The sequence below is a fragment of the Panthera tigris genome, chromosome E1 (assembly GCF_018350195.1).
Source record: "Panthera tigris isolate Pti1 chromosome E1, P.tigris_Pti1_mat1.1, whole genome shotgun sequence".
Classification (NCBI taxonomy): Eukaryota; Metazoa; Chordata; class Mammalia; order Carnivora; family Felidae; genus Panthera; species Panthera tigris.
In genome coordinates, this window is record NC_056673.1 from 14,766,697 (window position 1) to 14,794,069 (window position 27,373).

The following is a 27,373-nucleotide window of genomic DNA, read 5'->3' on the forward strand; positions in this document are numbered from 1 at the left end:
TACTTACATAAGAGATAATGGTCCAAAGAGTCCCCATTCCTTTCCTTTTCAACAGACATTAACAACACTTCTCAGCTTAATAACAAATATACTTAGTTGAGGTTTTCTCAATGAAAATAAAACATCTATACTCTAACCTTTTTGAGAAAAGCTGATTATTTCCAAAAGTGTTTAATAAAAAACCAGAACTCCACCAATAAAGAGTGGATTATAAGACTAAGAGCTAACAAACCACATAAAAAGGTGGTGGGGGTGGGGTGGGGTAGAGAAATCCTCTCTGAGATAAGGAAACAATCAATTTACTAGGGGAGCAGTGGCCTTCTAACAAGTGAAAAGGAAAGGAGACTCAACAACCTGTTTCATTTTCTATAAATAAAACCTTAGAAGGCATATTGCCAAAGAAACACAAGTCAATATAAACCTTTATACACTGGGCTGCCAAACTTCACTTTTAGACAGTATATTAATTATGTAGTCAATAACCACGGGTTTCATTAGTGTATTAAATACCACGATCAATATTATTTATACTTTTCCAAGACAGGCCACTCAGGGAAAAAAAAAAAAAAAAAAAAAAAAAGCAGGAAAGGGGAAATTTTGACCCTGCAGTTCAAAAAAGAATAGCACACTAGAGATTAGCAAGGCTTTAATGGAAAGCATAAAACACTGAAAATATGGACAGAAATCAGATTATTATCCTTTTATTTATTTTTTTTGTCTCTCACAGTGATACTGGAGGGAATCCAAGAACCATTTAAAATGAAGGCAAATGATTAGATTTTCCCTAATTGCTTAACGCTGATGTCATGGTGTACGCAAAATAAACATTGATCTCGGAGCGAAGAGAAATAGAACATGAACAGCCTTTCGAGGTAAACCATATCCAAGAGAATTCCAAGAACTGCGGGCCAGAATCTATTTAGGCAATCCTCAGGGACCCACTTCTCTTAAGAGCGTAACCGTGGAGCCAATTTCTGATGCTCCTCTACTGGTGATCTGATTTTTAGAAGGGGAATCTGCTAAACATCCTCCCTCCAGAAGGCTGCCCTTCCCCAGAACAACTCCATGGATTTGCTGGTTTGATCACGTGGTCACGGAGACGAGCGAGCGGCAACTGATACAATGGTGTTGAGTCAGGGCAAGGTGGTAGGTCAGCGCTCTTCACGGGCAGCGCCCGTGAGCAGAGGGCAGGGCGCCCGGCACTGGTAGATGGGAGACTGGTTACTGGGCTGAACGCTAGATGACCACCTCCAACCCACAATTTGTCAATCCAGAATCGTGCTGAAGACTGTAATTTTCTAGTCCGTGCTTTATAAGCAAGGTCAGACAGAAAAGAGCTTCCATAAAAATGGTTGAGGCCCCAGCCAAAAAGGGAAGTACAGCCCGACGACCGTCCTCTGAGACCAGAATGTGTCCAAACAGTCAGTGGGCCTGAGAAAGGCCCTCTCTGTCTGTGCTGAGGAACAGGAGTCATCTCGCCTAGAGCTGGCCGCTTCCTCCCAAAAGAGGACAGGTAAAGATGAGACCGACATGACAGCCTCGTTCTCCACCTCCACAGAGGGCCGCCATACGCCTCACCGGCACGAATCAAAAACCAGGTCCTCCCGCTGCAGGCTGCCTGCAACACTGCCTGGGTGCTCGGGGAGGGATGTGCAGCAAATGCCAAGTGGTGGGTCGCGGCAACCGGATAGATAATTAATATGATTAGGAACACACAGAGCAAGCATGCTCTCGCTGACTGAAAAGCTCAGTCGCATAATTACTGTTTTCTTACTGGCTCACTGTCTGTACACATTTCAAAGCCTGGTTGGTGTTAGACTGCTGTGTAAACATCAATAAAATCCCAAAGTGTCAGATCATCGGCATTCCTGGGTACAATGGCTTTTTGTTTCTAGTTTTTTCACTCTTTTAAAGATGCATCTTAGGGTTGCAAACATTAGGAAGAATGATCTCTACGCTTTGGACTAATCTGTGAGTCTGTAATGAGTTAACATCTCCCCCAAGTGAACATTTATTATGAAGGCTAATTAATTGCTTTCCAGTTACAAGAACCCTTTGCATTCAAAGAAAGTAGGATTCACACACAGAGAAGCTTCTGTTTATTAAAACAAAGCAGGGGGAAACAAAGAGCTTCTTCCTTCAAAATCCCTTCTATTTAACATAGCTTTAATCAAGAAATGAAACCTACAAATGCAAAAAATATGTACAGGTAGAAAAAGTATACATTCGCCAACCAAACTGCAACATTAATTGAAGTAAAAACTAAAGCAATGCTTTGTAGTTGCCTGGATGTCCCTGGGGGACAGCAAGTCAATGCTTATCAGCCTTCCTCAGAAGAGACAATTTTGATTAATATCAGACCCATCTGACTCATCTATTAAACCCCGAAGGAAGGATATTCTTCAGATATAAAAGACATGTCTTTGATTAATAATTCTACCCTATTGCCATTCCAAGCATTAACAACTCTGTGGCACCTCTAGAAAGGAAAGCCTTTGAATTCTAGAAAGACACACTAAAATACAGGTTCCGCACAGCCACTTTTCGGCTCTCCCTCCAGAGAAGGAACCCAAGTTGTGAAGGTGTCACCACTGGAGAGGCGGAAACCCAAGTTACATAATTTATTTCACTGTCTGCAGATTTAGGGTCAATTACTTCTGACATAATTCCTGCTTGAAGATAATGAAATCTTAATATCACTGACAAAAGCCTCAAGACAGAGGGACTGGCACTACACCTCCCGCCAGCTGACCCGCTAGGTCTGACACAGTTTACACCTCAGCCACCTGAGCACACTGTCCTTTGCCTACCAATGGGTTCCAAGATGCGCCTGAGAGAGGAAGCGCCTAGTCCGCCGCAGAGAGGCTCTATGCACTGGGGAGCTAATGTGGAATTGTCACAAGGGGGGTTGGGGGGGGGGCTGCGGGAAGGAGTCTGTTTCATTTCAACTCTGCTTTTTCAAACTTCCGCCCAATCAGCACTGCTCTGCTCACATCATCAGTGCATTTCTCTTGATGTTCATGATCAGCCTTCTGCCATATTCTCTGTAGTCCACGGGCTTCACGTCCATCACAGTGGCCTTAATTCGAGACTCATCCTTTGAGAAGAGAAAAGCAGTTCGTAAACGAAGGAAAGCCTGTGGCATGGAGCAGTGGTGATAACCCCCTTTGCTTTAGAGGTTTCAATGATCCCGGCAGGAGAAAACACAGAGGCATGCTGGATTTAGTGTTCAGTAATTCCAATACAGAAAAAGTCACAAGTGAGAGCCAAGTCCAGAATTCTGGGGCTGGGAAAGTGGGGAGAAGCCCCTCTCCTTCCCTCATCCTTCCCTCATGCTCCCGAGCACTCAGAAACCTAGAATCCAAATGGGATGGACCTAAGCGGGCTTGTCAAGGCCGATTTATTTTCTTTGCCAAGGTGGGAACAGGAGCCCCGAGACGATGAGTGAGGCGCTTAAAGCTACACAGTTAGTTCTGCAAGCGGTGTGAAAGCAAAGGCACCTGAGGCAGAGGAGGGACACCTGGCCTGGGTCCCATCTTGGCTCTGCAACAGACCACCTCTCTGTGCCTCACCTTCCCGTCCATACCATGAGAGGCTGAATGACCCTTCAAATGGCCCCTGGATCTCACCTCAGACACTCTATCAGACATTTGCCTTCCTACTCATTTAATGCCCATAGAAACGAACACATCTGTTAGCGGAATACATCCATCAGGGTTAAGGTCTAATAGTGAAAAAGAATGGGGAAACCCCAAAATAAGCAGAGATGTTTTCAGAAGCCTCCCTCCTCACTCGTTCATCAGGACTGTGCAGTGTCTTTAGAGGAAGCATGATGTGATACCCAGAAAGGATACACAGTGTAGTGCAGGGGCTCACACGCTCTAGTGTGTGTGCTCAGTAATCACTAGTCCGATTTATAAGCAGAGTTAAGAACAAAGCTCTGAAGCTGGGGGCTGGAATCTTAGTTCTGCCACGTGCTGGCACAGGACTTGGGCAAATGACTTGTTCTCTGTAAGCCTACAGTTTCTCAGTGGTAAAACAGGGATAACAATAGTTCCTATACATCCAGGTTACTGGCAGGACCAAGTGAGATGCTATATACAGTAAAAGGTGTAGGACAGTACCTGGCAGATAATAAGTGCCCAATAAATGCTGTTATATTATGACTATACAATTACATGATGTTACAGGCAACTTAAAGGAATTTTCAAGGTAATTTTAACTATGTGTGTTCTTTGTTTCATACACTAACTTTGGAGCTTAAACCTCATGGAAGATGTGAATCCACTAAACACCTTACCATTCTTTGTCAATACACAAACAAAAACCCCCAGGTTTTAACTGAAAGGACCATAAGCATTTTCTCCCCAGATGCTAGACACTGGACAAAACCCTCAACCTCTCTAAGTTAGGTTATTCCTCTGAAAATGGAGATAATAACAGTACCTCAGTGCTGGGCAGACTCGAGGAGTGATAAACGCAGGGCACTTAGTACTGAGTCTGGCACACAGCAAGCAATGATGTGACAGCTGTCACTGCACTGTTGTTGTGGGTGACAAACAGTAGCTTCCCACTGCTAGCCCGCCAGCATCCCAGGTGACCTCACTTACATTGTAGGTCTCTAGTTTCACCCTGATCTTGAATATGAAAGTTCGGAAGTTGGCATTCTGGAAAACTTCCTCAAATGCTTGCTCATTCTGCAAAAACAAATGTAAAACTTTAGGCATGGAAGCTACCAGACCATTTGAAAATATCTATTAAGATTTTTGAAGGGGCGCCTGGCTGGCTCAGTCGGAAGAGCGTGTGACTCCTGATCTTGGGGGTGTAGGTTCAAGCCCCACATTAGGTGTAGAGATTACTTAAAAATAAAATCTTTAGGATTTTGTTTTTAAAAAAGAGTTTTGAAAAGACTTTTGAGAAAAATCTCTCTCAAAAAAAAAAAAAAAAAAAAAAATTACCCCCAGTGGTTTGAATAGGAATGACTGATCTAAAGGCGATATTTCATTACATAAAACTGTTTGGGTAGAATTTTATTAAAACAATTAAAATACTCTACCTACAGTAGTCAAAGTAAGAGAGACAGAAAGTAGAATGGCTGCCGGTAGGGAGTGGGGGGACGCCTGGGTGGCTCAGTCTGTTAAGCGTCTGACTTCAGCTCAGGTCATGATCTCACGGCTCATGAGTTTGAGCCTCACATCAGGCTCTCTGCTGTCAGCACAGAGCCCACTTCAGATCCTCTGTCAGATCCTCAAAAACAAATAAACATTAAAAAAAAAAAAAAAAAAAAAAAAAAAAAAGGAAGAATGGTTGCCAGGGGCTGGGGGAAGGGGAAATGGAGTTACTATTTAATGCATGCACTGAACTTATACTTAAAAATGGTAAATTTTAGGTTATGCATATTTCAACATAATATAACAAAACAAAACCCAAAAAACACTTAAAAATTTTTTTTAAATGTTTATTTATTTTTGAGAGAGAGAGAGACAGAGAGACAGAATGTGAGCTGGGGAGGGGCAGAGAGAGGGAGACACAGAATCAGAAGCAGACTCCAGGCTCTGAGCTGTCAGCACAGAGCCTGACGCGGGGCTCGAACCCACAAACTGAGAGATCATGACCTGAGCAGAAGTCAGACACTTAACCAACTGAACCACCTAGGCGCCCCCCAAAAAGCACACTTCTAAACTTTAAAAGTTTGTGATGGAATAGGGGCACCTGGGTGGCTCAGTTCATTGAGCGTCTGACTCTTGATTTCAGCTCAGGTCATAATCTCAGGGTTGGTGGGTTCGAGCCCTACCTCAGGTTCTGTCCTGAGTGTGTAGCCTGCTTGGGATTCTTTCTCTCCCTCTGCCCTCCATCCCTCAAAATAAATAAATAAACTTAAAAAAAAAAAAGTTTGTGATGAAATACATCTGAGGCTCAGCATGTTCATGGTAAATTAAGAATGGTGGGGAGGGGACAGTAAGAAAAAAGCTCAAGTTGCCATACATGGTTTAAACCTCTACATTTACAGAGATTTGTGAGCAAATGAAGCCAGGGAGGTGGGGCGGGTAAAGACTAGGGAAAGTATGAAAAACAGTTCTCTCCTTCTTTATCTTACCCCTCAAATACTATTTAAACTTTTGTACCTTTTAAAAAAATTTTATTTATTTATTTTGAGAGAGAGAGAGAGGGAGGGAGGGAGGGAGGGAGGTGGGCGGAGAAAGGGAGAGAGAGAATCCCAGGCAGGCTCCATGCTAACAGCATGGAGTCTGATGCCGGGCTCGATCTCATGAGTCATGACCTGACCTGAAATCAAGGGTCGGACACATAACCAGCTGAGCCACCCAGGTGCCCCTCCCTTTTTGTTTTTTTAAAAATTTTTTAATGTTTATTTTTGAGCGAGAGTATGAGTTGGGGGCGGGGGGGCAGGAAGGACACAGAATCTGAAGCAGGCTCCATGCTCTGAGCTGTCAGTACAGAGCTCAACGTGGGGTTCGAACTCATGAACCATGAGATCATGACCTGAGCTGAAGTCGGACTCTTAACCAATTGAGCTGCCCAGGCACCACTGCCCCCCCCCCCACCTTTTTTTAAAGTAATCTCTATACCCAGTGTGGGGCTTGAACTCACAACCCCAAAGATCAAGAGTCACAGGCTCCACCAGACTGGGCCAGCCAGGTGCCCACTAATTACACTTATTTAAAGAAAAAAAAAAAAAAAAGTCTGGTAAACAGAGAGGGATCACAGAAAGTATTTAATGCATATAAATGTGCATAAAATAAATTTGCAGTCCTCTGGGCCTTCAGATATGTAAATAAAACAATGTGTTAAATCCTAAGAAAATTAAATCAGCTGTCATTATTCTTCTAAGATTAGGGAAAGGCTGGAGTGCATACTCCAAGAACATCATGGTTCCTGAGGGAAGAGTTTCTATATGTCCTCATTCACCAGCAGTAAAAACAGTCAAATGTAATAAGCTCATAAAAAACCCTGAAAAGCTGCCTCAAGCCTTAAAATCTGATATGAAAATAAAGAACCAGGCAAAACAGATAAAAGACACCATCATATTTTAAAGTCAATTCCAGTTATTTCTATAAAAGGGCTTGTTGGCATTATTTTCAGAGATCTCACAAACAATTTAAAAAAGAGGTGTGTAGGGGGGAGCCGAATGGACAGAACTGAAGATAGGAAAGAATAAGAGAAAAATGTGCCAAAACAAATGACAAATCTTTATTCTTAGTGGTTTTTACAAGTATTCTAACCAATCTGGAAGACGTCGGAGAAAAATACACGGATAGATGCTAATTTGTAGGGCCCAGAAAACACAGCTTTCATTGGTCATCTTTACACATTTTATCTAAGTATCTTTCCTACATTTAGCATAATTAGTAATCTATTTCCTACATTAAATAAACCAAATATGTGAAAATAAGCATTTATCAAAATGAAACATAAAGTTACCTTATGAAAGTAAGTTCCATAAAATTCCATCTGAAGACCTAAAGTAGCAAGTACCTTCCATCTGAATTTAAACCAGGATTTGATTCAACTTTTCAGGATGGTGTATGTTAAAAGGGCACATCTGTACTTCAGGTTTCTTCAGAAGATGTCAAGTGACTGAGGGCACACCAACTTTTGTGTGCTAACAGTAACAGGAGAAGTAAGTGGTTTACACTTGTAAAAAGCTGCTTTTAAAGCACTTACTTTTTAATTTTTTTTTTTTTAAAGTAGGCTCCACACCCAACATGGGGCTTGAACTCACAACCCTGAGATCAAGAGTTGCATACTCTGCTGAGCCAGCCAGGCACCCTTGAAACACTTTTATATACATTGCCTGATTACCTCATTGTTGGTACACCCAAAGTGGACAAATTTGACAGAATCAGATGAGTCTCAAATAATCATCAGACTGAGAAACTATATATAACACCCAAGAGAAATTTAAAAAACTTAAAGAGCAAAAGGGTGTTATTGGCAACTGTTACACTAATAATAAAAGAGGGGGCCAACCTTCTCTTTTAACTCCCCAATATAAGCAGTGGTTTGTCCAATGATGGCCTCCGCAGACTCCTGGAAACAGGTGACCCACTGATTCTCTTGAAAATCAGCAATATTTGCCTAAAAAACACATTACATATTAATTTAGCAAAGAAATAATAAAAGGAAGACACACTCAGGAGACTAGAAGATTAACTTTTTCCATTCATTAAAATAATTCCCAGGGGGAAAAAACCCCATTACTACCACATATGCTATATTCTTTCCAAAGAGTGTGAAAAATATCAAAGAAAGAATTTAAAATATAAGTCTGGATCACAGCAGGAACACGATATGCTGTGGGTATGTGGTTTCAGATCTCAGTGGAGATAACAACCCAACTAAACTCTCCTGCAGACATGGAATCCAGGCACCCTGGACTTAGTTCCTTCCCCTCCAGCCGCAATGGCCTCTGGACTAAAGGTTCTGAATGAGCCTCCAATGAGTGAGGGCAGGTTCTCTGCATTTCAAGCTGTACATCCTTCAGTCATTAGTTCTATAAGGCAATTCTCAGTCACTGCTGAGCACCCCAGACTATTTAAAAGCCTGAGTCAGGGGCCTTCCTCCAGTGGCCAAACTTGCCTAGCAAAAGAAATGAGCTTGGATCAACTGTCTCCAATTGGACCATGATGTAAAATTAAATAGGGGAGAGTCAAGGAAGAAAGTGGATCACAAAGAATCCATTTGCTGAAGTAAAAGTCTTAGTAGAAATAAGAAAGCACAGTTTTTTTGGTTTTTTTTTTAAGGTGTCATTTGATGAGTCTACATTTTCACTTGGCATATACATGGAGCTTTACTATCAAAGTTATGATGGAAAAGTAAGGGGACAAGAAAAGTTACAAACACTCACATACACAAGAGAATGTGTCTCATCCCAGTTCACACCTACAGTCTGCTTACCGCGTGCCAGAATCCTAGAGGCAGAGCACCCTCAACAGGGTTGAGAATGGCACAACGAAGGGAACACGCTGGGTCCGCACCTTGTGAAACCAGTGCCCTGGGGTTCCACTATCTACGAGCCTCACAGAAAGGCTGATCAGCCATCTAGACAACCTTCTCCATTCTCGTTCGATGGAGTTTATGGTTTACAGGAATATAAAGCTTAAATGTAGAACTTTCCTGCTGAACTAACATTTTGAGGGGCAATTAGAATATAGAAAGGACAAGTAAAATCTTTTTTTTTTATCTGAAAAGATTAAAAAAAATTTTTTTCTATCACAAGAGTTTTCACTGCAGGGGGAAAAAAAAAAAGGAAAATGCAGAAGAAACTAGAAATCAACCAGAAATAACTTCTATCAACAGTATGGCATTTGCCCGCTCAAGTCTGTTTTCTGTGTGTGTACATACCTCAAGACTATATCGAACATATGATTTAAAATTTGCCATTTTCAATTAATAACCTGAACATTTATTCATGTCATCTTCAAATACTTTAACTGTGGAAAACTGTCAAATAAATGGCAAATTCTGATGCTTGCGTGGTATTCCACTCCACAGATAAAATAACGGAATTAACCACTATAATATTAAGGAAGTTAAGTTGTATTGAACTTTTCAACATAACAGAGTAACAGATAACTTTACACAACTGTAACATCTCTGATGATTTCTTGGAAGAAATTCTCTCCAAGTGTTTAATGTGCCAGAAAACATAAATATTTTTAAGGCTCCTGATATGTTCCTGCCAAATCACCTTCTAGAAAAATAGGAGAATGCCTATTTTTCTTATACCTTTATTATCATTCAGTATTATCATTTTTTTAAAGCACACCCTTCACTTTAAAAGTTTTAAAACCGAAAGAAACAATTCTTACAATGCAAAAAAGCCACACTCCCACATCAGCACACAGTCACATTCCCGAGAAGTCAGCTCTACCGAGGGCTAAGAGGAATAGATTATCTACAAGAAAAATAACTAAATATACGCATTGGCTGTATAATTACTGCTCTCCAGAAATGCCATTTCAAATTAATTTATCTTCATAACAGTTAGCAGGAGAGTGTCACCAATGCTGTAATTGTACTACATGCACAGCAACTAAAATCAGCTGGGCATCTAAATGCAACTCTCTGGTATGAAAAAAAGCTTTTAGTAGGAGAAAACAGACTGCTATTCAGTTGAGCAAAAGGCCCCTTACTTTTGTTCTTGTAGAATAAGAAGCTCTTTAGCACTTACTCGTCTGCAGGCTTCCTACCACAAGAGATCTTGTTTTGGCCCTCGTCTCTACCGTGGCGGGTGGGCACGTGGTAGGGACTCGAGAAACACTACAGTGTCTCAACTACCCATTTTACTTACTGACAGGATCATGCGGTACTTGAAGCTGGGAAATTCACTATCACACTTCTCACAGCGGTACAATCCATTCTGTTGATCAATCACTTTCTTAAAGCAGTCCTGAGCTGGGCAGGCTTGATACATACAGTTCTCTTTGCGAAGAAACACAACTGTCGCCACACAGCTAAAATAGTCGGCCTTCAGGAGAAAAGAGTGACATGAGAGACCTGGAACACAGGGCCTACGTCCAAGAGGGACTCAGGGGCAGCCCAAGCTTGCCCTGATATATAAGTGGTAAGTGTTCACATATATGAATCCTTAAGATCACAATGTGATTACAGGGAACGATTCATGCTATAGTTTCTGAAATCACTTGTGCGGACTGCAAAACCTACAAAGGTAATAAACTAAGATTTATTTATTTTTTTTATTTATCTTTTTTAAATTTTTTTTAACGTTTATTTATTTTTGAGACAGAGAGAGACAGAGCATGAACGGGGGAGGGGCAGAGAGAGAGGGAGACACAGAATCGGAAGCAGGCTCCAGGCTCTGAGCCATCAACCCAGAGCCCGACGTGGGGCTCGAACTCACGGACTGCGAGATCATGACCTGAGCTGAAGTCGGACACTTAACCGACTGAGCCACCCAGGCACCCCATAAACTAAGCTTTAAAGCAGATTATTCCTGGGGCGCCTGGGTGGCGCAGTCGGTTAAGCGTCCGACTTCAGCCAGGTCACGATCTCGCGGTCCGTGAGTTCGAGCCCCGCGTCAGGCTCTGGCCTGATGGCTCGGAGCCTGGAGCCTGTTTCCGATTCTGTGTCTCCCTCTCTCTCTGCCCCTCCCCCGTTCATGCTCTGTCTCTCTCTGTCCCAAAAATAAATAAAAAACGTTGAAAAAAAAAAAAATAAAGCAGATTATTCCTAGGGTGACTAGGCTCAGTCCGACTTCGGATTGCGTCAAAATCTCCAGGTTTGTGAGTTTGAGCCCCGCAGTCAGGCTCTGTGCTGACAGCTCAGAGCCTGGGCCTGCTTTGGATTTTGTGTCTCCCTCTCTCTCTGCCCTCCCCAGCTCGCACTCTCTCTCTCAAAATTAGACATGAAAATAATAATAATAATAATAATAATAATAATAATAATAATAAAGCACATTATTCCTTAATGAGAAAAGTGAATCCTAAAGTAGACTAAATTAATTAAAAACAGAAAAAGACTATATGAAAAATAAAGATGTCAGGAGACACAGATTTGTATCTCCCGTTCCTCTGACCCTCCAAAGGTTAACATCTAGGAAATACAGCGCAAGGCAGGAAAATCTAGTGCAGCGACGTTCAACCATCCTCCCACATTAAGAACGATAGTAGTGGTTTCTGGGGCCTGGAGTCACCTTCATCTTTGTCTAGGTCACAGTGGCAAACGTTTTCTGTAGAAAGCCAGACGGGAAATACTTTAGGCTTTACGAGCCTTTTGGTCAGAGTCCCTGTTGCAGCTACTCAACTCTGCTGCTGTGGCACAGAAGCATCCACACACAATATGCAAATGAGCACATGCGGCTGTGTGTCAACCCCTGGTCTAAGCCATCCGGGTGGAGAAATCACTGATAAGTAAATGTAGCAAAGGACTAAGTCATGTGCTTGGACTTTTATGTTGTTGTTACTGGTTTTGCTTTTTAACTCTCACAGAAAGGATACAGGGTAAATAATTTTGAGGGGTGAGCAGTTCCCTCTGGGTGTACTCTGAATTCGGAGCCAGGTCAGCAATCTCTGGGGCTTCCCAATGTCTTAGAACAAAGAAGGCAAAACTCAATAATATGGGTATTTAAAGAGATTTGTTGAGCCCTCTATCTAGAAGGCTCTAGAGAAAATAAGTCTCCTAGGAGAATGCCTATAGAATTTTCTGTATTTTTAGGTAAGGTCCAGATTCAATTCATGACTTTATTTATTTATTTTTTTAATTTTTTTTTTTTTTAACGTTTATTTATTTTTGAGACAGAGAGAGACAGAGCATGAACGGGGGAGGGTCAGAGAGAGGGAGACACAGAATCTGAAACAGACTCCAGGCTCTGAGCAGTCAGCACAGAGCCCAACGCGGGGCTTGAACTCACGGACCGCGAGATCATGACCTGAGCCGAAGTCGGACGCTTAACTGACTGAGCCACCCAGGCGCCCCAATTCATGACTTTAAAGTACAGGTACAGGGGAGCCTGGGTGGCTCAGTCAGTTAAGTGTCTAACTTTGGCTCAGGTCACGATCTCATGGTTCGTGGGTTCGAGCCTCGCATCGGGCTCTGTGCTGACAGCTCAGAGCCTGGAGCCTGCTTTGGATTCTGTGTCTCCCTCTCTCTCTGTCCCTCCCCTGCTCGCACTCTCTCTCTCTCAAAAATAAACATTAAAAAAAATTTAAAAAAATAAAGTTTAGGTACAAATGGGTACTCTCCAGGCATGATTTTTCTTTTCTTCTTCCTCTTCTTCTTTTTAATGCTTACTTACTGTGAGGGAGGGAGGGACAGACAGAGGGAGGGAGAGACAGACAGAGAGAGAGGCAGAGAGAGAGGGAGGGGCAGAGAGGGAAGGAGAGAGAGAGAATCCCAAGCAGGTTATGTGCTATGAGCGCAGAGCCCAACGTGGGCTCAATCCCACAACCGTAAGATCATGACCTGAGCTGATATCAAGAATCAGATGCTTAACTGACCGAGCCACCCAAGCGTCCCTGATTTCTTTTTCTTTCTTTCTTTTTTTTTAAAGTAATCTCTACACCCAATGTAGGACCCAAGATCAAGAGTCACCTGCTCTTCTGACTGAGCCAGCCAGGTGCCCACAGGCCTGATTTATTACACACAGTCTACCTGTAGATCTAAGAAGAAAATTGGGAAAAGAGAACCTGAAGAGTGGCTGTTCCTATGACAAGACAATACCTATCTGTCTCATGTTTAAGTCTCAAGATGCCATATGACAGCATCATCAGATGCCGTTGACGACAATGAGGGATAAGGGAGTATAGCGAAACAAGGGGGAAAGGAATAAAAACTGTATTATATAATATGAAAACAATAAAAGTAGGAATTGCTCTTTTGGGGAGCATAAAGGAGAAATAAATGACTTAAATAATGAACTGCTGGCAGAATACAGGTTTAGATCAAGACAGGAAGAGAGTCATTACATACAAACATTGAAAGGAAGCTGCAACTAAAATCAAATACCAGAGCCAATTCCCATCAGAGAACAGTGGCAAAATCTCAGCCCATGAGAGTTTAATACTGTACAGCCAGTGAGGGCACATGTGAACTGCCTGATGTCTGACCCTGAGCCTGACTAGTGCTCAGTGTTAGCTATAACCTCAAAACCCACCTTCTTGGTGTGTGGGCACTTCAACTTGTAGGCACAATCAGCAAACACAAACATAGACCCGAAGTTATCACCACTTCATCAGGATCCCTCTAAGAATTAACTCTCTAAGTCAGAGTTTCTTTCTTTTTTTTTTTTTTTCTAAGTCAGAGTTTCTAATGTTTTTCTGCCGCAGGATACCTGAGGGATATGACATAGCCTATTAGTAAGCACGACTCCCTCACTCTGGTGATTCTCAACTGTCACGCCATGCTCTGGTCAGACCTCCAGGTAAGAATCACAGCTCTGAATGAATGTCTGACAGGTGGTACCAGAAATCAGGTTGGAAAACTCATCCTTCCGCACACTCTATATGCTTTTGTGAAGAAAGTTAGGAATGTGGGCTACCTTGTCACCATGGCCTAGGTTCTCTGATTTAGCCTCATATAGAGTTTTCCAGTTGGTGTTGCTACCTCCTGTTCCTCCACTCTTTAGATCAGAGATGGAAACACCATCTAAGGCTTGTCCTTCAGAGTCAAACCTGAAAAATAAACAAAGAACAACAGGTACTTTATTATACTTATTGAATATGCTACTTGTTTCTAGACATTAGAGGCTATTCACTAGCCCCCCCACCTGTCCTACATTCATAGGTCGTGGTCACATGGGCTGAAATGATTATGTTCCTCCTTGTATCTTAAGCCAACTGCAGGAAGTGAATGACCTCTTTTCATCTCAATTGCTCTGATGCCCCCCAGTGGTCAAGAAAGACAGTGCCAGAATATCACAGAACCTTTTCTTAAATTAGCATCTGTTATACACAGTTCTTTAGGCTACTGATGCTCATTCTCAGCAAGTAGCCACATTTTTATCATCACTGAACTGTATCAGTATAGAAAGTGACAGTCAGCATATTGACTGTCACGTTTTTTGTGGAAAAAAAAAAAATTTCATGGTAAAAGATCTTATAAGCCTGATAGAGAATCTAAAGATTACGTAACCCGAAGTAATTTAAGATATTATCTATTTTCTTGTAGATTTATCTTAGTGAGGTTCTACCTATGCCAATATTAAAATTAACATTAATTTGTGTTGCATTATGATTAAAACTGATTATATTTCCTGAACACATATCAGCTGACATGAAGGAAAACGGCTCAGAAACATACTTGAGGGAGGGAGGAGTCAGTCTGAGATTAAAAACATGCCAATGTCATCTAAAAGGAGGATAAGTGAAAGCTAACCAGAGAGAGAGCAGGCTCCTTAAAAAGGGACCATGTCACAGAATGGGTGCTGCCCTAAGCTGCAGACAACTGCCTTCACATTCTGTCAGGGAAGCGGCTAAATCCGTCACAGAAGCACAGCAAGGTCCATAAATCCATTTCACCACTATCTACACCAGTTTACGGTTTCAAAAACTCCAAGGAGACATTTGCCACCAAAGATAGCTCATCAGGAATCAGCAGAGCAAAGACTGAAGCAGCCCTTCTTACAATAAAAAAATTCCACATTGGAAAAAAGAAAAGAAAACAACAAAAACCCCTCCACATTGTTACAACCAAGATCAAACATCTCCAACCCATGCCTAGGTGGGGTGTGTGCAGTGAACTTCTCTTTGATCAACGGCAGGTTATTTTATTCTGGAGACAGTCGTGTCTTTTTATGTTGACCAGGATCACTGTTAGTGACAAGTAAAATATGAAGACCTTAATGTGGGCATGCCATTAACCTGGAGTCAAGCTCTAGAGCCTGAAAGAAAATCAAGCGAGAAGGACAGACCACAGCTGTGGTTATTTCTGGTCAGACTATGAGCGGGACCTGCCTTATAATGCAATGCCAGCTACCAGAATAGTTAAACACAGATACGTGTGGACCATACTCAGGAGGCTGGCTTAAGTGTCACAAACACTCTAGTAGATGTTTCATGAAACTACTCAAACACTAGTGCTACTACTGGTTCACATTACACTCAAAATAAAAGTGAGAAGTATGTCACAGGAGCGAATTGTTTAATCACTAAAACCCTAAGACATAGGTGGAAACCAATACAATCCCCTGGGACTACAGCTACACAAATTATTTAAACTCAAGCTAAAGTGTTTTTCCCTGACCACATCAATTCTTGCACACTATGTTTCAGTTTGAAGTGCTCTTTAAAGGCAGAGTTTTAACACCCTAAAAAGCCAGATAGAGTGCAATCTTAACAGGCTCTCATCCGAGTGCCTGGGAATAACAAGGCAGTGCCAACAAGAGCCCACTGTTTCCACTGCACTTTATCAGAGTCCAGTGAACACACCGGAAGATGTGCTCAGCACCAACAACTGGACAGAACGGGGAAGTACACTCTTCGCCCACACCACAGAAGCCCACAGCTTTAAACCTAGGAAAGAAAACTGGCTTTAGCTTACGGTCCCTCAGGTCCCGGCTGGAACAGCCTGGCCCCACCCTACTTTGGCAGGATAGAGGTCAGCATGCAGCACGTCCATGCTAACTGCCTCCTCCGGAATCTCTGGGTTTGTCATGGGATTACAGGCTTGTCAGTTTAAGGGCTTTAAAGCCATCCTCTCAGAAGGCATAATGCCTCCGAGAAATAGAGGAACTGCTCCATTCGGTAACAAAGCCCTCTGTTCTGCAGACAGCTCACATACTGATCATAAGAACCAAAAGAGCCACTTCTTCTCAAAGGCCGGGCTCAAATGACCCCTTGGTTTAGCCCCAAAATACCTACCATCCACGAAGCTTATAGGCCTCCGGGATGTCAGGATTCACAATGACCGTGCTTGAAGACAGTACAGAGAGGCTCCGTCCACCAAAATCAGAAACTCTGGCTCCTTTGATAGCCATCACAGGTTGTCTAGAACCATCAAATCTATCAGCCTGGGTAACAACAAAAACACCAATCAAATACAGTGAACAGGTGTCACTGTCAGGAAGAACACACAGAACATGTTTATAGAAAACAAGGAACACAGTCAATAGTAGAATAAATGCAATAAAATAGTACATGGAGTCTATCCAAGTTAACCTCACTCACAGGAATCTGTTCAAAGATACATTAAAACTAACCTAGGGTTAGAAGAAAGATCACCTCTCTGTATAAAACTTAAATCATAGCATACCTCACAAAAGTAAATCAAATAAAGAATTTCAAATATTCCCTAGACAGCTCAATCCTTCATTAGGAAGGGCCTACATGGCCAAGGCCCCACAACTCTTTTTTTTTTTTTAATTTACATCCAAATTAGTTAGCATATGGTGCAACAATGATTTCAGGAGTAGATTCCTTAGTGCCCCTGACCCATTTAGCCCATCCCCCCTCCCACAACCCCTCCAGTAACCCTCTGTTTTCCATATTTAAGAGTCTCTTCTGTTTTGTCCCCCTCCCTGTTTTTATATTATTTTTGTTTCCTTTCCCTTATGTTCGTCTGTTTTGTCTCTTAAAATCCCCATATGAGTGAAATCATATGATATTTCTCTTTCTCTAATTTCGCTTAGCATAACCCACAACTCTTAAGACAAGACAGCCACCCAGCTCTTTACATCTCTGCCTTCTGCACACGCTCTGACTGCTCAGTACAAATGCTCACATCTTCTCCCCACAGAGTAGTGGTCACCACTTTCCCCGACATGTCCATCAAATAGATGTCTCTCTTCGAAACTTCTCTGTTGTTAGACTTCACTATGATTTTGGTGGCATCTTCATAGCTCTTGCAGATCCCAATTACGTCTAAAATACAGGCACAATGTGTTAGCAAAAAACGGTCAAAGCTCCCATTACAGCATGATCCAAGGTTGAATGGCGAGCACTTAAGCCTTACATTTCCCTTACATGTTGCAAACAAAAACTAATAATCCCAACTCTCTTTGCTCTCATTTGCAGGCTTACCTATCAGAGAATCTTTAGACTTATTCTCCAGGTCACCAATCGCTGTGAAATCAAACTGAACTGTTGGTAAGTGATGACCATCTTCACAGGGCACGACGGAAGTCTCATTATTGAAGGTCATCTCATAGTCATTTTTAACAGCTGTGAACTGTTTGTTAGCAATCTTCAGGGTGCCTTTAGAGATGTAATAGACCTGCAAAAGAGGCAAGCTGTGGAACGTGGGTAGTCTATCAGATTAAACCACAAATTCCTCACCACTACGCCGTTCTCTGAAGGACGAGAGTCCCCCATGCCGCTCAACTGTTTCAGTTCTCAACGCGACACCACCATACCTTGTTCATGTCAATAAGGGGAAAAAACTTGTCCACTTGCTCGTTGAAAGCAGTAGCTCTGATTTCACCCTGCAGAAACAAGCAAGAACCGGTTAGAATTGTGTCCATCAGGTTTTACCACTGAAAAGCAGGACACCATGGTGTCAAAATGACATCTTTAAGCAGTAACACAAGCACAAATGGGATGTGTGAGAGGTCTACAGATGCCCCAGAAACACGTATTTTGTGGTCACACATTCAAGCTATTAACCCCAGCCAACAACTTGGGTTTAACTAGCTGATCCTGTTACGGTGCTTTATGAACCTCAAATTAGAACCCTAAAAACAAGGCAAAACAAAAAAACCCACGATGAACCTAGTGATTTTAATATTCTGACAACAGAAATAAAAACAAATTTTGAACACTGACACGAATGAAGCCCACAAGGAAGCGTGATGAGCCAAATGAATCACCAGCTGCCCTCACGTTGGCGTCAGGCGAGGGATATATTCGGGAGTCACTGTCAAAATGTTACAGTAAGTCACGTTTTCAAGTTGCTTGTGATTTGATTTTCACTTTACTTTTCTGTCAGTCAAAGTACTATAGATGGGGACACCCGGCTGGCTCGTTGGTGGAGCACGTGACTCTTGATCTCGGGGTTGTGAGTTTAAGCCCCACGCTGGGTGCAGAGATTATTTAAAAATAAAATCTTCACTTAAAAAACAAAAACAAACTATAGATGGATAAGAAACTTAAAAAAGGCTCAAATTTTTGCCAACTGACAGATCACACCAATAATTTGGTAAAAAATTAGGTTCTGATACTGATTCTGCCATCACACAGTCAATACATTTGGGATATCACTCCATCTTCCAAAAACTAAAAACCCAAAACAAACCACCAATTTTCCCCCGCCCTTGCAGAAGTTTGAACCAATAGGATGTAGGCAGCAGCTTGAAAACAATGTGTGAAGTACATACTAGGAATTATAAATAAAACTAACAAACAGCTAACGAGACTGTCGAGAGATTCCACAACTTGGATGTTTTGTCTCTTCATCATGCTTTGGTTTTGTTTAAGTATAGAGTTTGCACAGCCAGAATCCATCTCCCACAAAACCACTCACTTTTCTTTTAAAAAAAAAATTTTTTTTTAACATTTATTTTTGAGACAGAGAACGAGCGAGCATGAACGGAGGAGGGTCAGAGAGAGAGGGAGACACAGAATCCCAAACAGGCTCCAGGCTCTGAGCGGTCAGCACAGAGCCTGACGCGGGGCTCGAACTCCCAGACCGCGAGATCATGACCTGAGCCGAAGTTGGCCGCTTAACCGACTGAGCCACCCAGGCGCCCCAACCACTCACTTTTCAAGGTGGCTGTTATATGCCTTCTGCTGTGGCCCAAAGCAACACTTTGCTCATAACCAGACATCACCTCTCAGGGCTTCAACTTAGCCTGCTAGCAAGTCAGACAGAGTGTCTCTGCTTTCTACTGCTCATGAGGCTGCTTATACATTTAAAAAACTAATTATTGGGCACCCTGGGTGGCTCAGTTGTTAAGCATCTGACTTCAGCTCAGGTCATGTTTTCACGGTTCGTGAGTTCAAGTCCAACATTGGTTGAGCATGAGCCCCGCTTCTCTCTCTCTCTGCCCCTTGCTCACCTGCCTCCGCCCCCAAACAAACAAACAAATAAATTTCTACAAATGCTTTCATTTAAAATCAAGGATTTTAGAAGTGCCTGGTTGGTTCAGTTTGGTACAGCGCGTGGCTTTTTTTTTTCTTTTTTTTTTTTAAGTAATCTCATCTCTACACCCAACGTGGGGCTCAAACTCACTACACCGAGATCAAGAGTCACATGCTCCATCGAATGAGTCAGCTGGGTTCCCCGAGCATGTGACTCTTGATCTCAGGGTCATGAATTCCAGGCCCCTGTTGGGTGTGAAGCCTATCTAAAAACAATAATTTTAAAAAATTGCTTTTCAATAAAGTAAAATAAAACGAAGGATTTTATTTAAGACCTTTAACCCTTTGCACACAGAGAGCCATCAAAAGAATACAGACAGGAAAAACCACAATAACAATCATGTTTATTTTTGGCCTACTACTGTTCCTCATCTCATAGGCCTGCACAGAGATGAGCCCTCTGTTTCTTAGGCTCCTCCTCTTTCCCCACTTGACAAATACTCACACTTTCATCAACTAGTTCTAGGGAGAAGAGCTTCCCTTCCCCCCGGGAATTACTCCAGGTACGGATCTGACTTTTGTTGGTAACTCGAGCACAGATAGTCCACCTAGAAACCAAACAGATTATGTTAGTGCTCAGTCTTACGTGGGAAATGTCTAAAAGGGTGCCCTATTATCTTCCTATAGTCTTTATCTTATGCATATTCCATTTTTCAATATAAGCTGTATTTTAATCCAGCTAATTAAAACCCCAAGAGGACATACAGGTTTGACAGTTTATAGAATAAGCAAGTAGTAAAACATACGAGATGATTTAACACTAACTCATTCTCCTGTCAAATTAGTAAATTTATAAACCCTCTCCCTTCTCCAAAAAGCATCACCAAGGCAACGGTATCCCCTTAATGAAAGGTTCTAAGCTAGAAAATGCAGTAATACCAGCAATTATATTTTGCCACTATTTTCAATTATGGGAACTGATAAAACTGGTGTCAAACTTCTGTCTCCATTCTAACACACACTGAATATAAATACAAAATTATGGAACACGGTATTGGTGAGCTACCAAAGGAAAACACACCAAAGTACTATGACCTCAGACAGAGGCCACTAAAAAAAGGAGGCACAAGATTCAATCAATATCCAGTCTTGGTGCCTATCCTGGTTGGCACGTGTTGGGCACATTAGTTACCTTACTCCTTACCCCTACACTGCAAAGAGTTGAAGAATGAATAAAAACATAGCTGAAAGAACTCTGAAAAGAGAATTCACTCATTCTCAACTGCTAAAATCAAATGGAAAAGAATTATAAGAAATATCCAGGGGTGCCTGAGCGGCTGAGTTGGTTAAGCGTCTGACTTTGACTCAGGTCATGATCTCATGGTTCGTGAGTTCGAGCCCTGTGTCGGGCTCTGTGCTGACAGTTCAGAGCCTGGAGCCCACTTTGGATTCTGTGTCTCCCTCTCTCTCTGCCCCTCCCCCACTCATGAGCTGTCTCTCTCCCTCTCTCTCTCTCTCTCTCCTTCAAAAATAAATACACATTAAAAAAAAAAAAAGAAATATCCATTTAGGGTATAGTAATGCAGTTATACTAATAGTACAGATTTTTTTAGTCACCTAAATCATACTAACAATTTTTAGACTAAAAGTCACTTATTTATATGATGAGAAGATGAAATGTCTTCTGAATTACAACAAATATTAATTTTTTACTCCTGATGATAAATGGATTTAAGGCATTAAATATTTTTCAAATCAAATTCTTTCAAAATTAATGAAACTCCATAATCTACAGTAGATTGCTTTTCTTGCCTTTTTTTTTTTTTAAACATTTATTTATTTTTGAGAAAGAGTAAGCCGGGGAGAGGCAGAGACAGAGAAGGAGATACAGAATCTGAAGCAGGCTCCAGACTCTGAGCTGTCAGCACAGAGCCCAATGTGGGGCTTGAACTCACAGAGCGTGAGATCATGACCTGAGCTGAAGCCGGACGCTTAACCGACTAAGCCACCCAGGAGCCCCATTCTTGCCATTCTTTTATGATAAGAGAGTTAATGGTTGCCACAATTTGTACCCTCTTCCCCCTCTGGAGGGAAAAAAAGAGATGAAACTTACTTTATGTATGATAGCCCTGAAGTTCGCATATACATAATGCAAGAGCCCATAATAACCCCTAGCATCATACTGTAAGTACATTCTGAACGTACTCTATGGAAAAACTCACTTGGATTGGTAAGGGGTGAGGCTGGCGATGGGTACCACTTTGACCTGTGTTCCTCCAGAACCTGTGTTTGCTAGGTTGGTAGCTCCAGCTTTTCCAAATATCTTTGAGGCACCATAAGTCTTAGATGCAGTGGAACCTTTAAAAACAAACACAAAGAAGGGCAATCATTGGTCTACATAAATTTTATGTAAGTTTTGTAATAACTCTCAATTACTGAGGTGTTGCTCATGAAATCATACAAAATGAGAGGCAACGAGTTTTTCCTTTTTATCAATCAAGAGATATGGACATCAGAGACCAAAACAGGCAGCTAGAAAAGAGATGGAGAATGAAGGCTGGGCACACAGAAGCTTACTACTTTATTTGCTGACTTAAGCTATGACTGAGGTCAAGATGATAATAGTAGTGAGTCCAGACACTGCTCTTTCAGAGGCCTGTCCTTTTTAACTTTTTTAAAAAATTTATTTTGGGAGAAAGGGGGGGGGGGAGGGAGGGAGGGAGGGAGGGAGACAATCCCAAGAAGGCTCCACACTGCCAATGCAGAGCCCGACACAGGGCTCAAACCCACAAACTGTAAGATCAAGAATCGAAATCAAGAGTTGGATGCTCAACTGACTGAGCTGAGACTCATCCTTCTTAAACTATCTTCTTGTATCAACGGGAGACATAATGGGTCAGAGAAAGAAAATCAACCAACATCCTTGACTGGTCAAACCAACGGCAAGTCACTGCATGTATAAGAAAAAAAAAAAAAACAGAAGCGGGGCGCCTGGGTGACTCAGTTAAGTGTCCGACTTCAGCTCAGATCATGATCTCACCATTCATGAGTCTGAGCCCCGCATTGGGCTCTGTGCTGAGAGCTCAGCCTGGGGTTGCTTTGGATTCCGTGTGTGTGTCTCTCTTTCCGCCCCACCTCTGCTCGGTCTCTCTCTCAAAAATAAACATTAAGAAAAAAAAGCAGAAGAAAAGGTTAGGAGGTGAAGGACACAGTAGATGAACCATCTGAGGTGAAGGACACCAATACCTATCACAAATATTTTACCTCAAAACATCTTCAGAAAACGCACTGTTCTCAACTGGTCTATAGGACTGAAAGGTCTACACTGAAGTCTATGCGACTGGGTTTAGTTGGGGGCAAAGGGCAACAATCAGTTTTTGGTTCAAGACAACCAGGTGGCTGGGAACCAAGATCCCTTCTGCCTCTTTACCCAAGCCTAAGCAGCTACTGTGCACTTGGAAAAAAACAGGTAATTAAAGCTTATAAACACTGGAATTCCTTTATATGCACAGTTTCTATAAAGTTTCAACCTCCAAATTCAGAAAATGTAATTTAGTCCAATTACTTCAAATCTTCTCTATCAAAACATTTCTTTAGAATGGAATTTTGCTAGAGATGTAAACCTACCATTATTCAGCATTTATTTACTGAGTTTGTACAACCTGTAAGACATTATTCTAGGTATTTGTAGCATTACAAAAAAAATTTTTTTTTAATTTTAGAGAGAGCATGTGCATGAGCCAGGGAGTGGGAAGAGAAATAACCTTAAGCAGGCTGCACGCTCAGCCTGGAATCCGATGAAGGGCTCCTTCCCACAACGCTGGGATCATGACCTGAGCCAAAATTAAGAGACAGACACAACTGACTGAGCCCCAGTCACAACTGACTCAGGTGCCCCAGTATTTGCAGCATTTAATAAAAACCATACAGACTGTCCTAGATCTTAACAATTTCCTATTCTAACTGAGGAGTCAAGAGAGAACTACACATACAACAGTAATAATTGCATCAAGACTATGCAAGGAAGCAAGTGAACTTCGCAGAATACATGTGTATATGCATACGTAATATCATCAAGAAGATAGTTATACAAAACATGCTTCCCCTCAATACACACCCAGTCTTTTTTTCTTTCACCACCCAGTTGATGTGTGTTTAAAAAGCATTAACTGACTTTTAAAAATAAATGTTAATATAAGCCAAAGACAGACAACTGGGAAAATAAATCTGTGAGAAGAAGGAAAGGAACAATATACGATTTGCATTTCAGGCTTAAGGAAGTGACTTTTACATTATTTACCATGTTAGTATATCTATGCCACTACCTCCTTCAACAGAACATAATTTGAGAGTTGTGTATAAATAGATACACGTATACAGGGGAGCTAGATGGAAGGTAGACTGACAGATATTGCAAGATAGATACAAACATCAAAGAACAATGAAGTCCCATGTCCTGAAAGTTTCACAGCCACCTTAGTGATGCCTTAACCTTGTTTTTCTTAAAATCTCAGCATTTAAAATTAGCAGTTAATAGTTGAGAGGAAGAAAGGAGGGGGTGTATGAGACACTGTGACAGAAAAAAAGGACCTCTAAAAATAAATCCAACCAAATTCCACACATCATCATTCTCAATAGTAGTTCCTAAAGTGAAGGCCAGAAAGTAAACAAAATGATTCCATTATAGCCTCTCAGGACCTACTGCAGAGAGTTAAAGGAAGAAATGATTTCTCATCCATGAGACTGAGAAGCAGAACCTATGACTGGTATAAATGATACCGTCTTCACATTAAGATAAATACCCGTGAGGGCCCCAAATGGGAAACTTGGAGAGAGACAAGAGAAATTCAGTTAAGGGGATTCCAAACAGTTAAAAGGTGCAAATTTAAAAGATATGTAAATTCACAAGTCAAGAGAGTGCAAAACGTAAGATGTGAGAAACCACCAGATAAACTATTAACAGAGAACAGTGTATCATTCTGATTAAAACAGGCATATGAAGTATCTTTAAAAGGCTATCTTTAATCATTTTTTCAATCACATACTTTACTGTAAGAATTGGAACTATCCTTTGCAAGAAGCAACTAGCATGAATGACATTTTGAAAACTCCCTTTAGTCCCAGGTTAAATTTCTAAACACTACTCAGAAGCCTGATACATATAATCGGCACGTGTCCTCACACAGTAGTAGCTTACCCATCCCTGAGCTCCCATTCTGTTGCTGGGGCTTGCTGGCTGGCGGGTTGGCTGCTGAGGCCGGAGAAGGAACTACCTGCTGCTGCCCGTGTCCTGGGAACCCAAAAAAAGACAACTTTAGTGCAAATAATCCAGCTTTAAAGATTTAAACTTAAGCAGAAGAAATACTCCAAGAAAGTGTAATTTTTTTATTTCGTTAAAGACTCTCATGGGTCAGAATTCATGCTGTTGCATTCAACTGCATGCAGTCAATTTGCTAGGGGTTCACTTTTGTTTTCATTATATGAAAGGTTGGCTCCATTCACCTTTCACCTGTTTATAATTGATAGCTTTCAGTTTTAATGAGGTTCTCCCCTAAGGCCTTGCCCATTTCTCCTGCCTGAACCTGAAGTCAAGTCACTGGGCTGAATCGGTGACATTACCACTATTTCCATAGCAACAAATCGATGTCATCAACAGAACTGTGTTCACGGCAGGATCTATCAGAAGCAAAAGCTGGGTGGTAAGAAAAACCTAAAAGCAGTTCAATTGTCTCTGAAGTGCTCCTGCTTCAAAGGAAAAGGAGACATTCAGAAAGGATTCTACCCTTTCCCTCCCAAACAAAGCCACCTTATTTTGAAACCGACAGTTGGTGGAAAATGAGAGTTGAAAGAGGCTTAGGTACCGTGAAGTGCTAGTGAACTGTCACAGCAGGGAGAGATGAGATGGGGTTCAGAAGCAGGTGTGTCAAGGAAACAGGAAGATTAAAAGGAAAGGAGGGGAAACGAACATGTCTCTCAAGCAGAAAATAAGAAATACCATACCACGAGAGTATTTATTTGCCCTTCACCCTTTCTACAAGTGCTTTAGGAGTTGAAAAATGTTAAAACTGCAAAATATACCTAATGTAAAAAAAATAATAGATTTATGGAATTTGATTTTGCCTTTGTGGTGGGCACTAATTTAGGCTGTTCACACAAATACAGCTCAAAAAGATTTCCTAGAAAGTCCTACAAACAAACATGGTGAGCACTGCTGAAAAGGCTCCCCACCCACCACCTTGTCTCTGCCTTCTCCAATCACTAGGCTTATTCCTGCTGGGCTTCCCAAGTCTGTACCTCGAACGGGCCTATTACACCCTGACTTCATTTCCTTCTGCCAATATTCTCTTAACTAGTACAACAAAACGAAGAGCTAACCATGCCATTCGAGTAAAATAAATTTAGCATAAAATTAAAAAGGTTAAAACAGAATTTCTTATTCTTTAGTTCTTCCTACGGAGGGAAACATTGAGACCTTGCTTATTTCTTTTCTTTAATCCCAATTACCTATTTCACTCATTCCCCCCTCCACCTCCTCTCTGGTCACCATCAATTTGTTCTCTGTGGTTGATTCTATTTCTTGGTCTCTTTTTTTTCTTTTATTTTTCTTTCTTAAATTCTACACATGAATGATGTAATATGGTGTTTGTCTTTCTCCTACTCACTTAGTTCACTTAGCATTATACTCTCTAGCTCACTCCATGTCGTTGCGAATGACAAGATTTCAATCTTTCTATAGCTGAATAACATTCCATCGCAATATGTGCATACACACACACACACACACACACACACCCCACATCTTCTTTATCCATTTATCTATCAATGGACACTTGGACTGCTTCCATAACTTGGCTACTGTAAATAATACGGCAATAAACACAGGGATGCTTGTATCCTTCTGAATGAGTGTTTTTGTATTTCTTTGGATAATACCTAGTAGTGCTATTACTGGATCCCAAGGTAGTTCTATTTTTAACTTCTTGAGGGAACCGCCATAAGGTTTTCCACAGTAGCTGCCCAGTTTGCATTCCCACCAACAGGGCAAGAGGGTTCCTTTTACTCCTCATCCTTGCCAACACTTGTTTCTTGTGTTGTTGGTTTTAGCCATTCTGACACGGTATGAGGTGATATCTCATTGTAGTTTTGATTTGCATTTCCCTGACGATGAGTGATGTTGAGCATCTTTTCATGTGTTGGCCATCTGTACGTCTCTTTTGGAGAAATGTCTGTTTATATCTTCTGCCTGTTTTTTGGCTGTTGAGTTGTACATATCAGTTCTTTATATAGTTTGAATACTATGCCTTTCTTGGGTATATCATTTGCAAATATCTTCTCTCATTCCCTAGATTGTTTTTTAGTTTTCTTGACTATTTCCTTCAGTATGCCCAAGCTTTTTATTTATAAACTGTAGTCCTAACAGTTTATTTTTGTTTTTATTTCCCTTGTCTCAGGAGACACATTTAGAAAAATGTTGCTATGGCCAATGTCAAAGAAATTCCTGCTTATGCTCTCTTCAGGTCTCACAACAGGTCTTTAATCCATTTTGAGTTTATTTTCGTGTGTGGTGTAAGAAAGTGGTCCAGTTTTCCCAACACCATTTGTTGGAGAGACTGTCTTTTTCCCATTGTATAGTCTTTCCTCCTTTGTTGAAGATTAATTGATCACATACTTATGAGTTTATTTGTGGGTTTTCTTTTCTGTTCCACTGATCTGTGTGTCCATCTTTGTACCAGTACTATACTGTTTTGATTACTACAATTTGTAGTATAACTTGAAGTCTGAAATCATGATACCTCCAGTTTTTTCTCTTTCAAGACTGCTTTAGTTATTCAGAGTCTTTTGTAAACATTCCACACAGATTTGAGGATTATTTGTTCTAGTTC

The 27,373-nt window shown here is 41.4% G+C and overlaps 1 protein-coding gene across 3 annotated transcripts in view; it reads right to left on the bottom strand.

Moving 5' to 3' along the window:
- Positions 1–2,082: 2,082 nt before the first annotated feature.
- The window catches only part of RPA1 (replication protein A1), a 74,158-nt gene continuing 48,867 nt past the window's right edge, over positions 2,083–27,373 (bottom strand). For all 3 annotated transcript variants that reach the window (XM_007076121.3, XM_042966392.1, XM_042966393.1), the window contains 12 exons: positions 24,688–24,780; positions 21,713–21,848; positions 19,996–20,098; positions 17,828–17,896; positions 17,496–17,688; positions 17,197–17,336; positions 16,338–16,486; positions 14,018–14,150; positions 10,313–10,489; positions 7,990–8,097; positions 4,611–4,697; positions 2,083–3,097 (listed from right to left, as the gene is read on the bottom strand). In XM_007076121.3, coding sequence (XP_007076183.1) covers positions 2,990–3,097; positions 4,611–4,697; positions 7,990–8,097; positions 10,313–10,489; positions 14,018–14,150; positions 16,338–16,486; positions 17,197–17,336; positions 17,496–17,688; positions 17,828–17,896; positions 19,996–20,098; positions 21,713–21,848; positions 24,688–24,780 — 1,496 coding nt within the window. In that variant the 3' untranslated portion in view covers positions 2,083–2,989. The remainder of the gene's footprint in view (positions 3,098–4,610; positions 4,698–7,989; positions 8,098–10,312; positions 10,490–14,017; positions 14,151–16,337; positions 16,487–17,196; positions 17,337–17,495; positions 17,689–17,827; positions 17,897–19,995; positions 20,099–21,712; positions 21,849–24,687; positions 24,781–27,373) is intronic.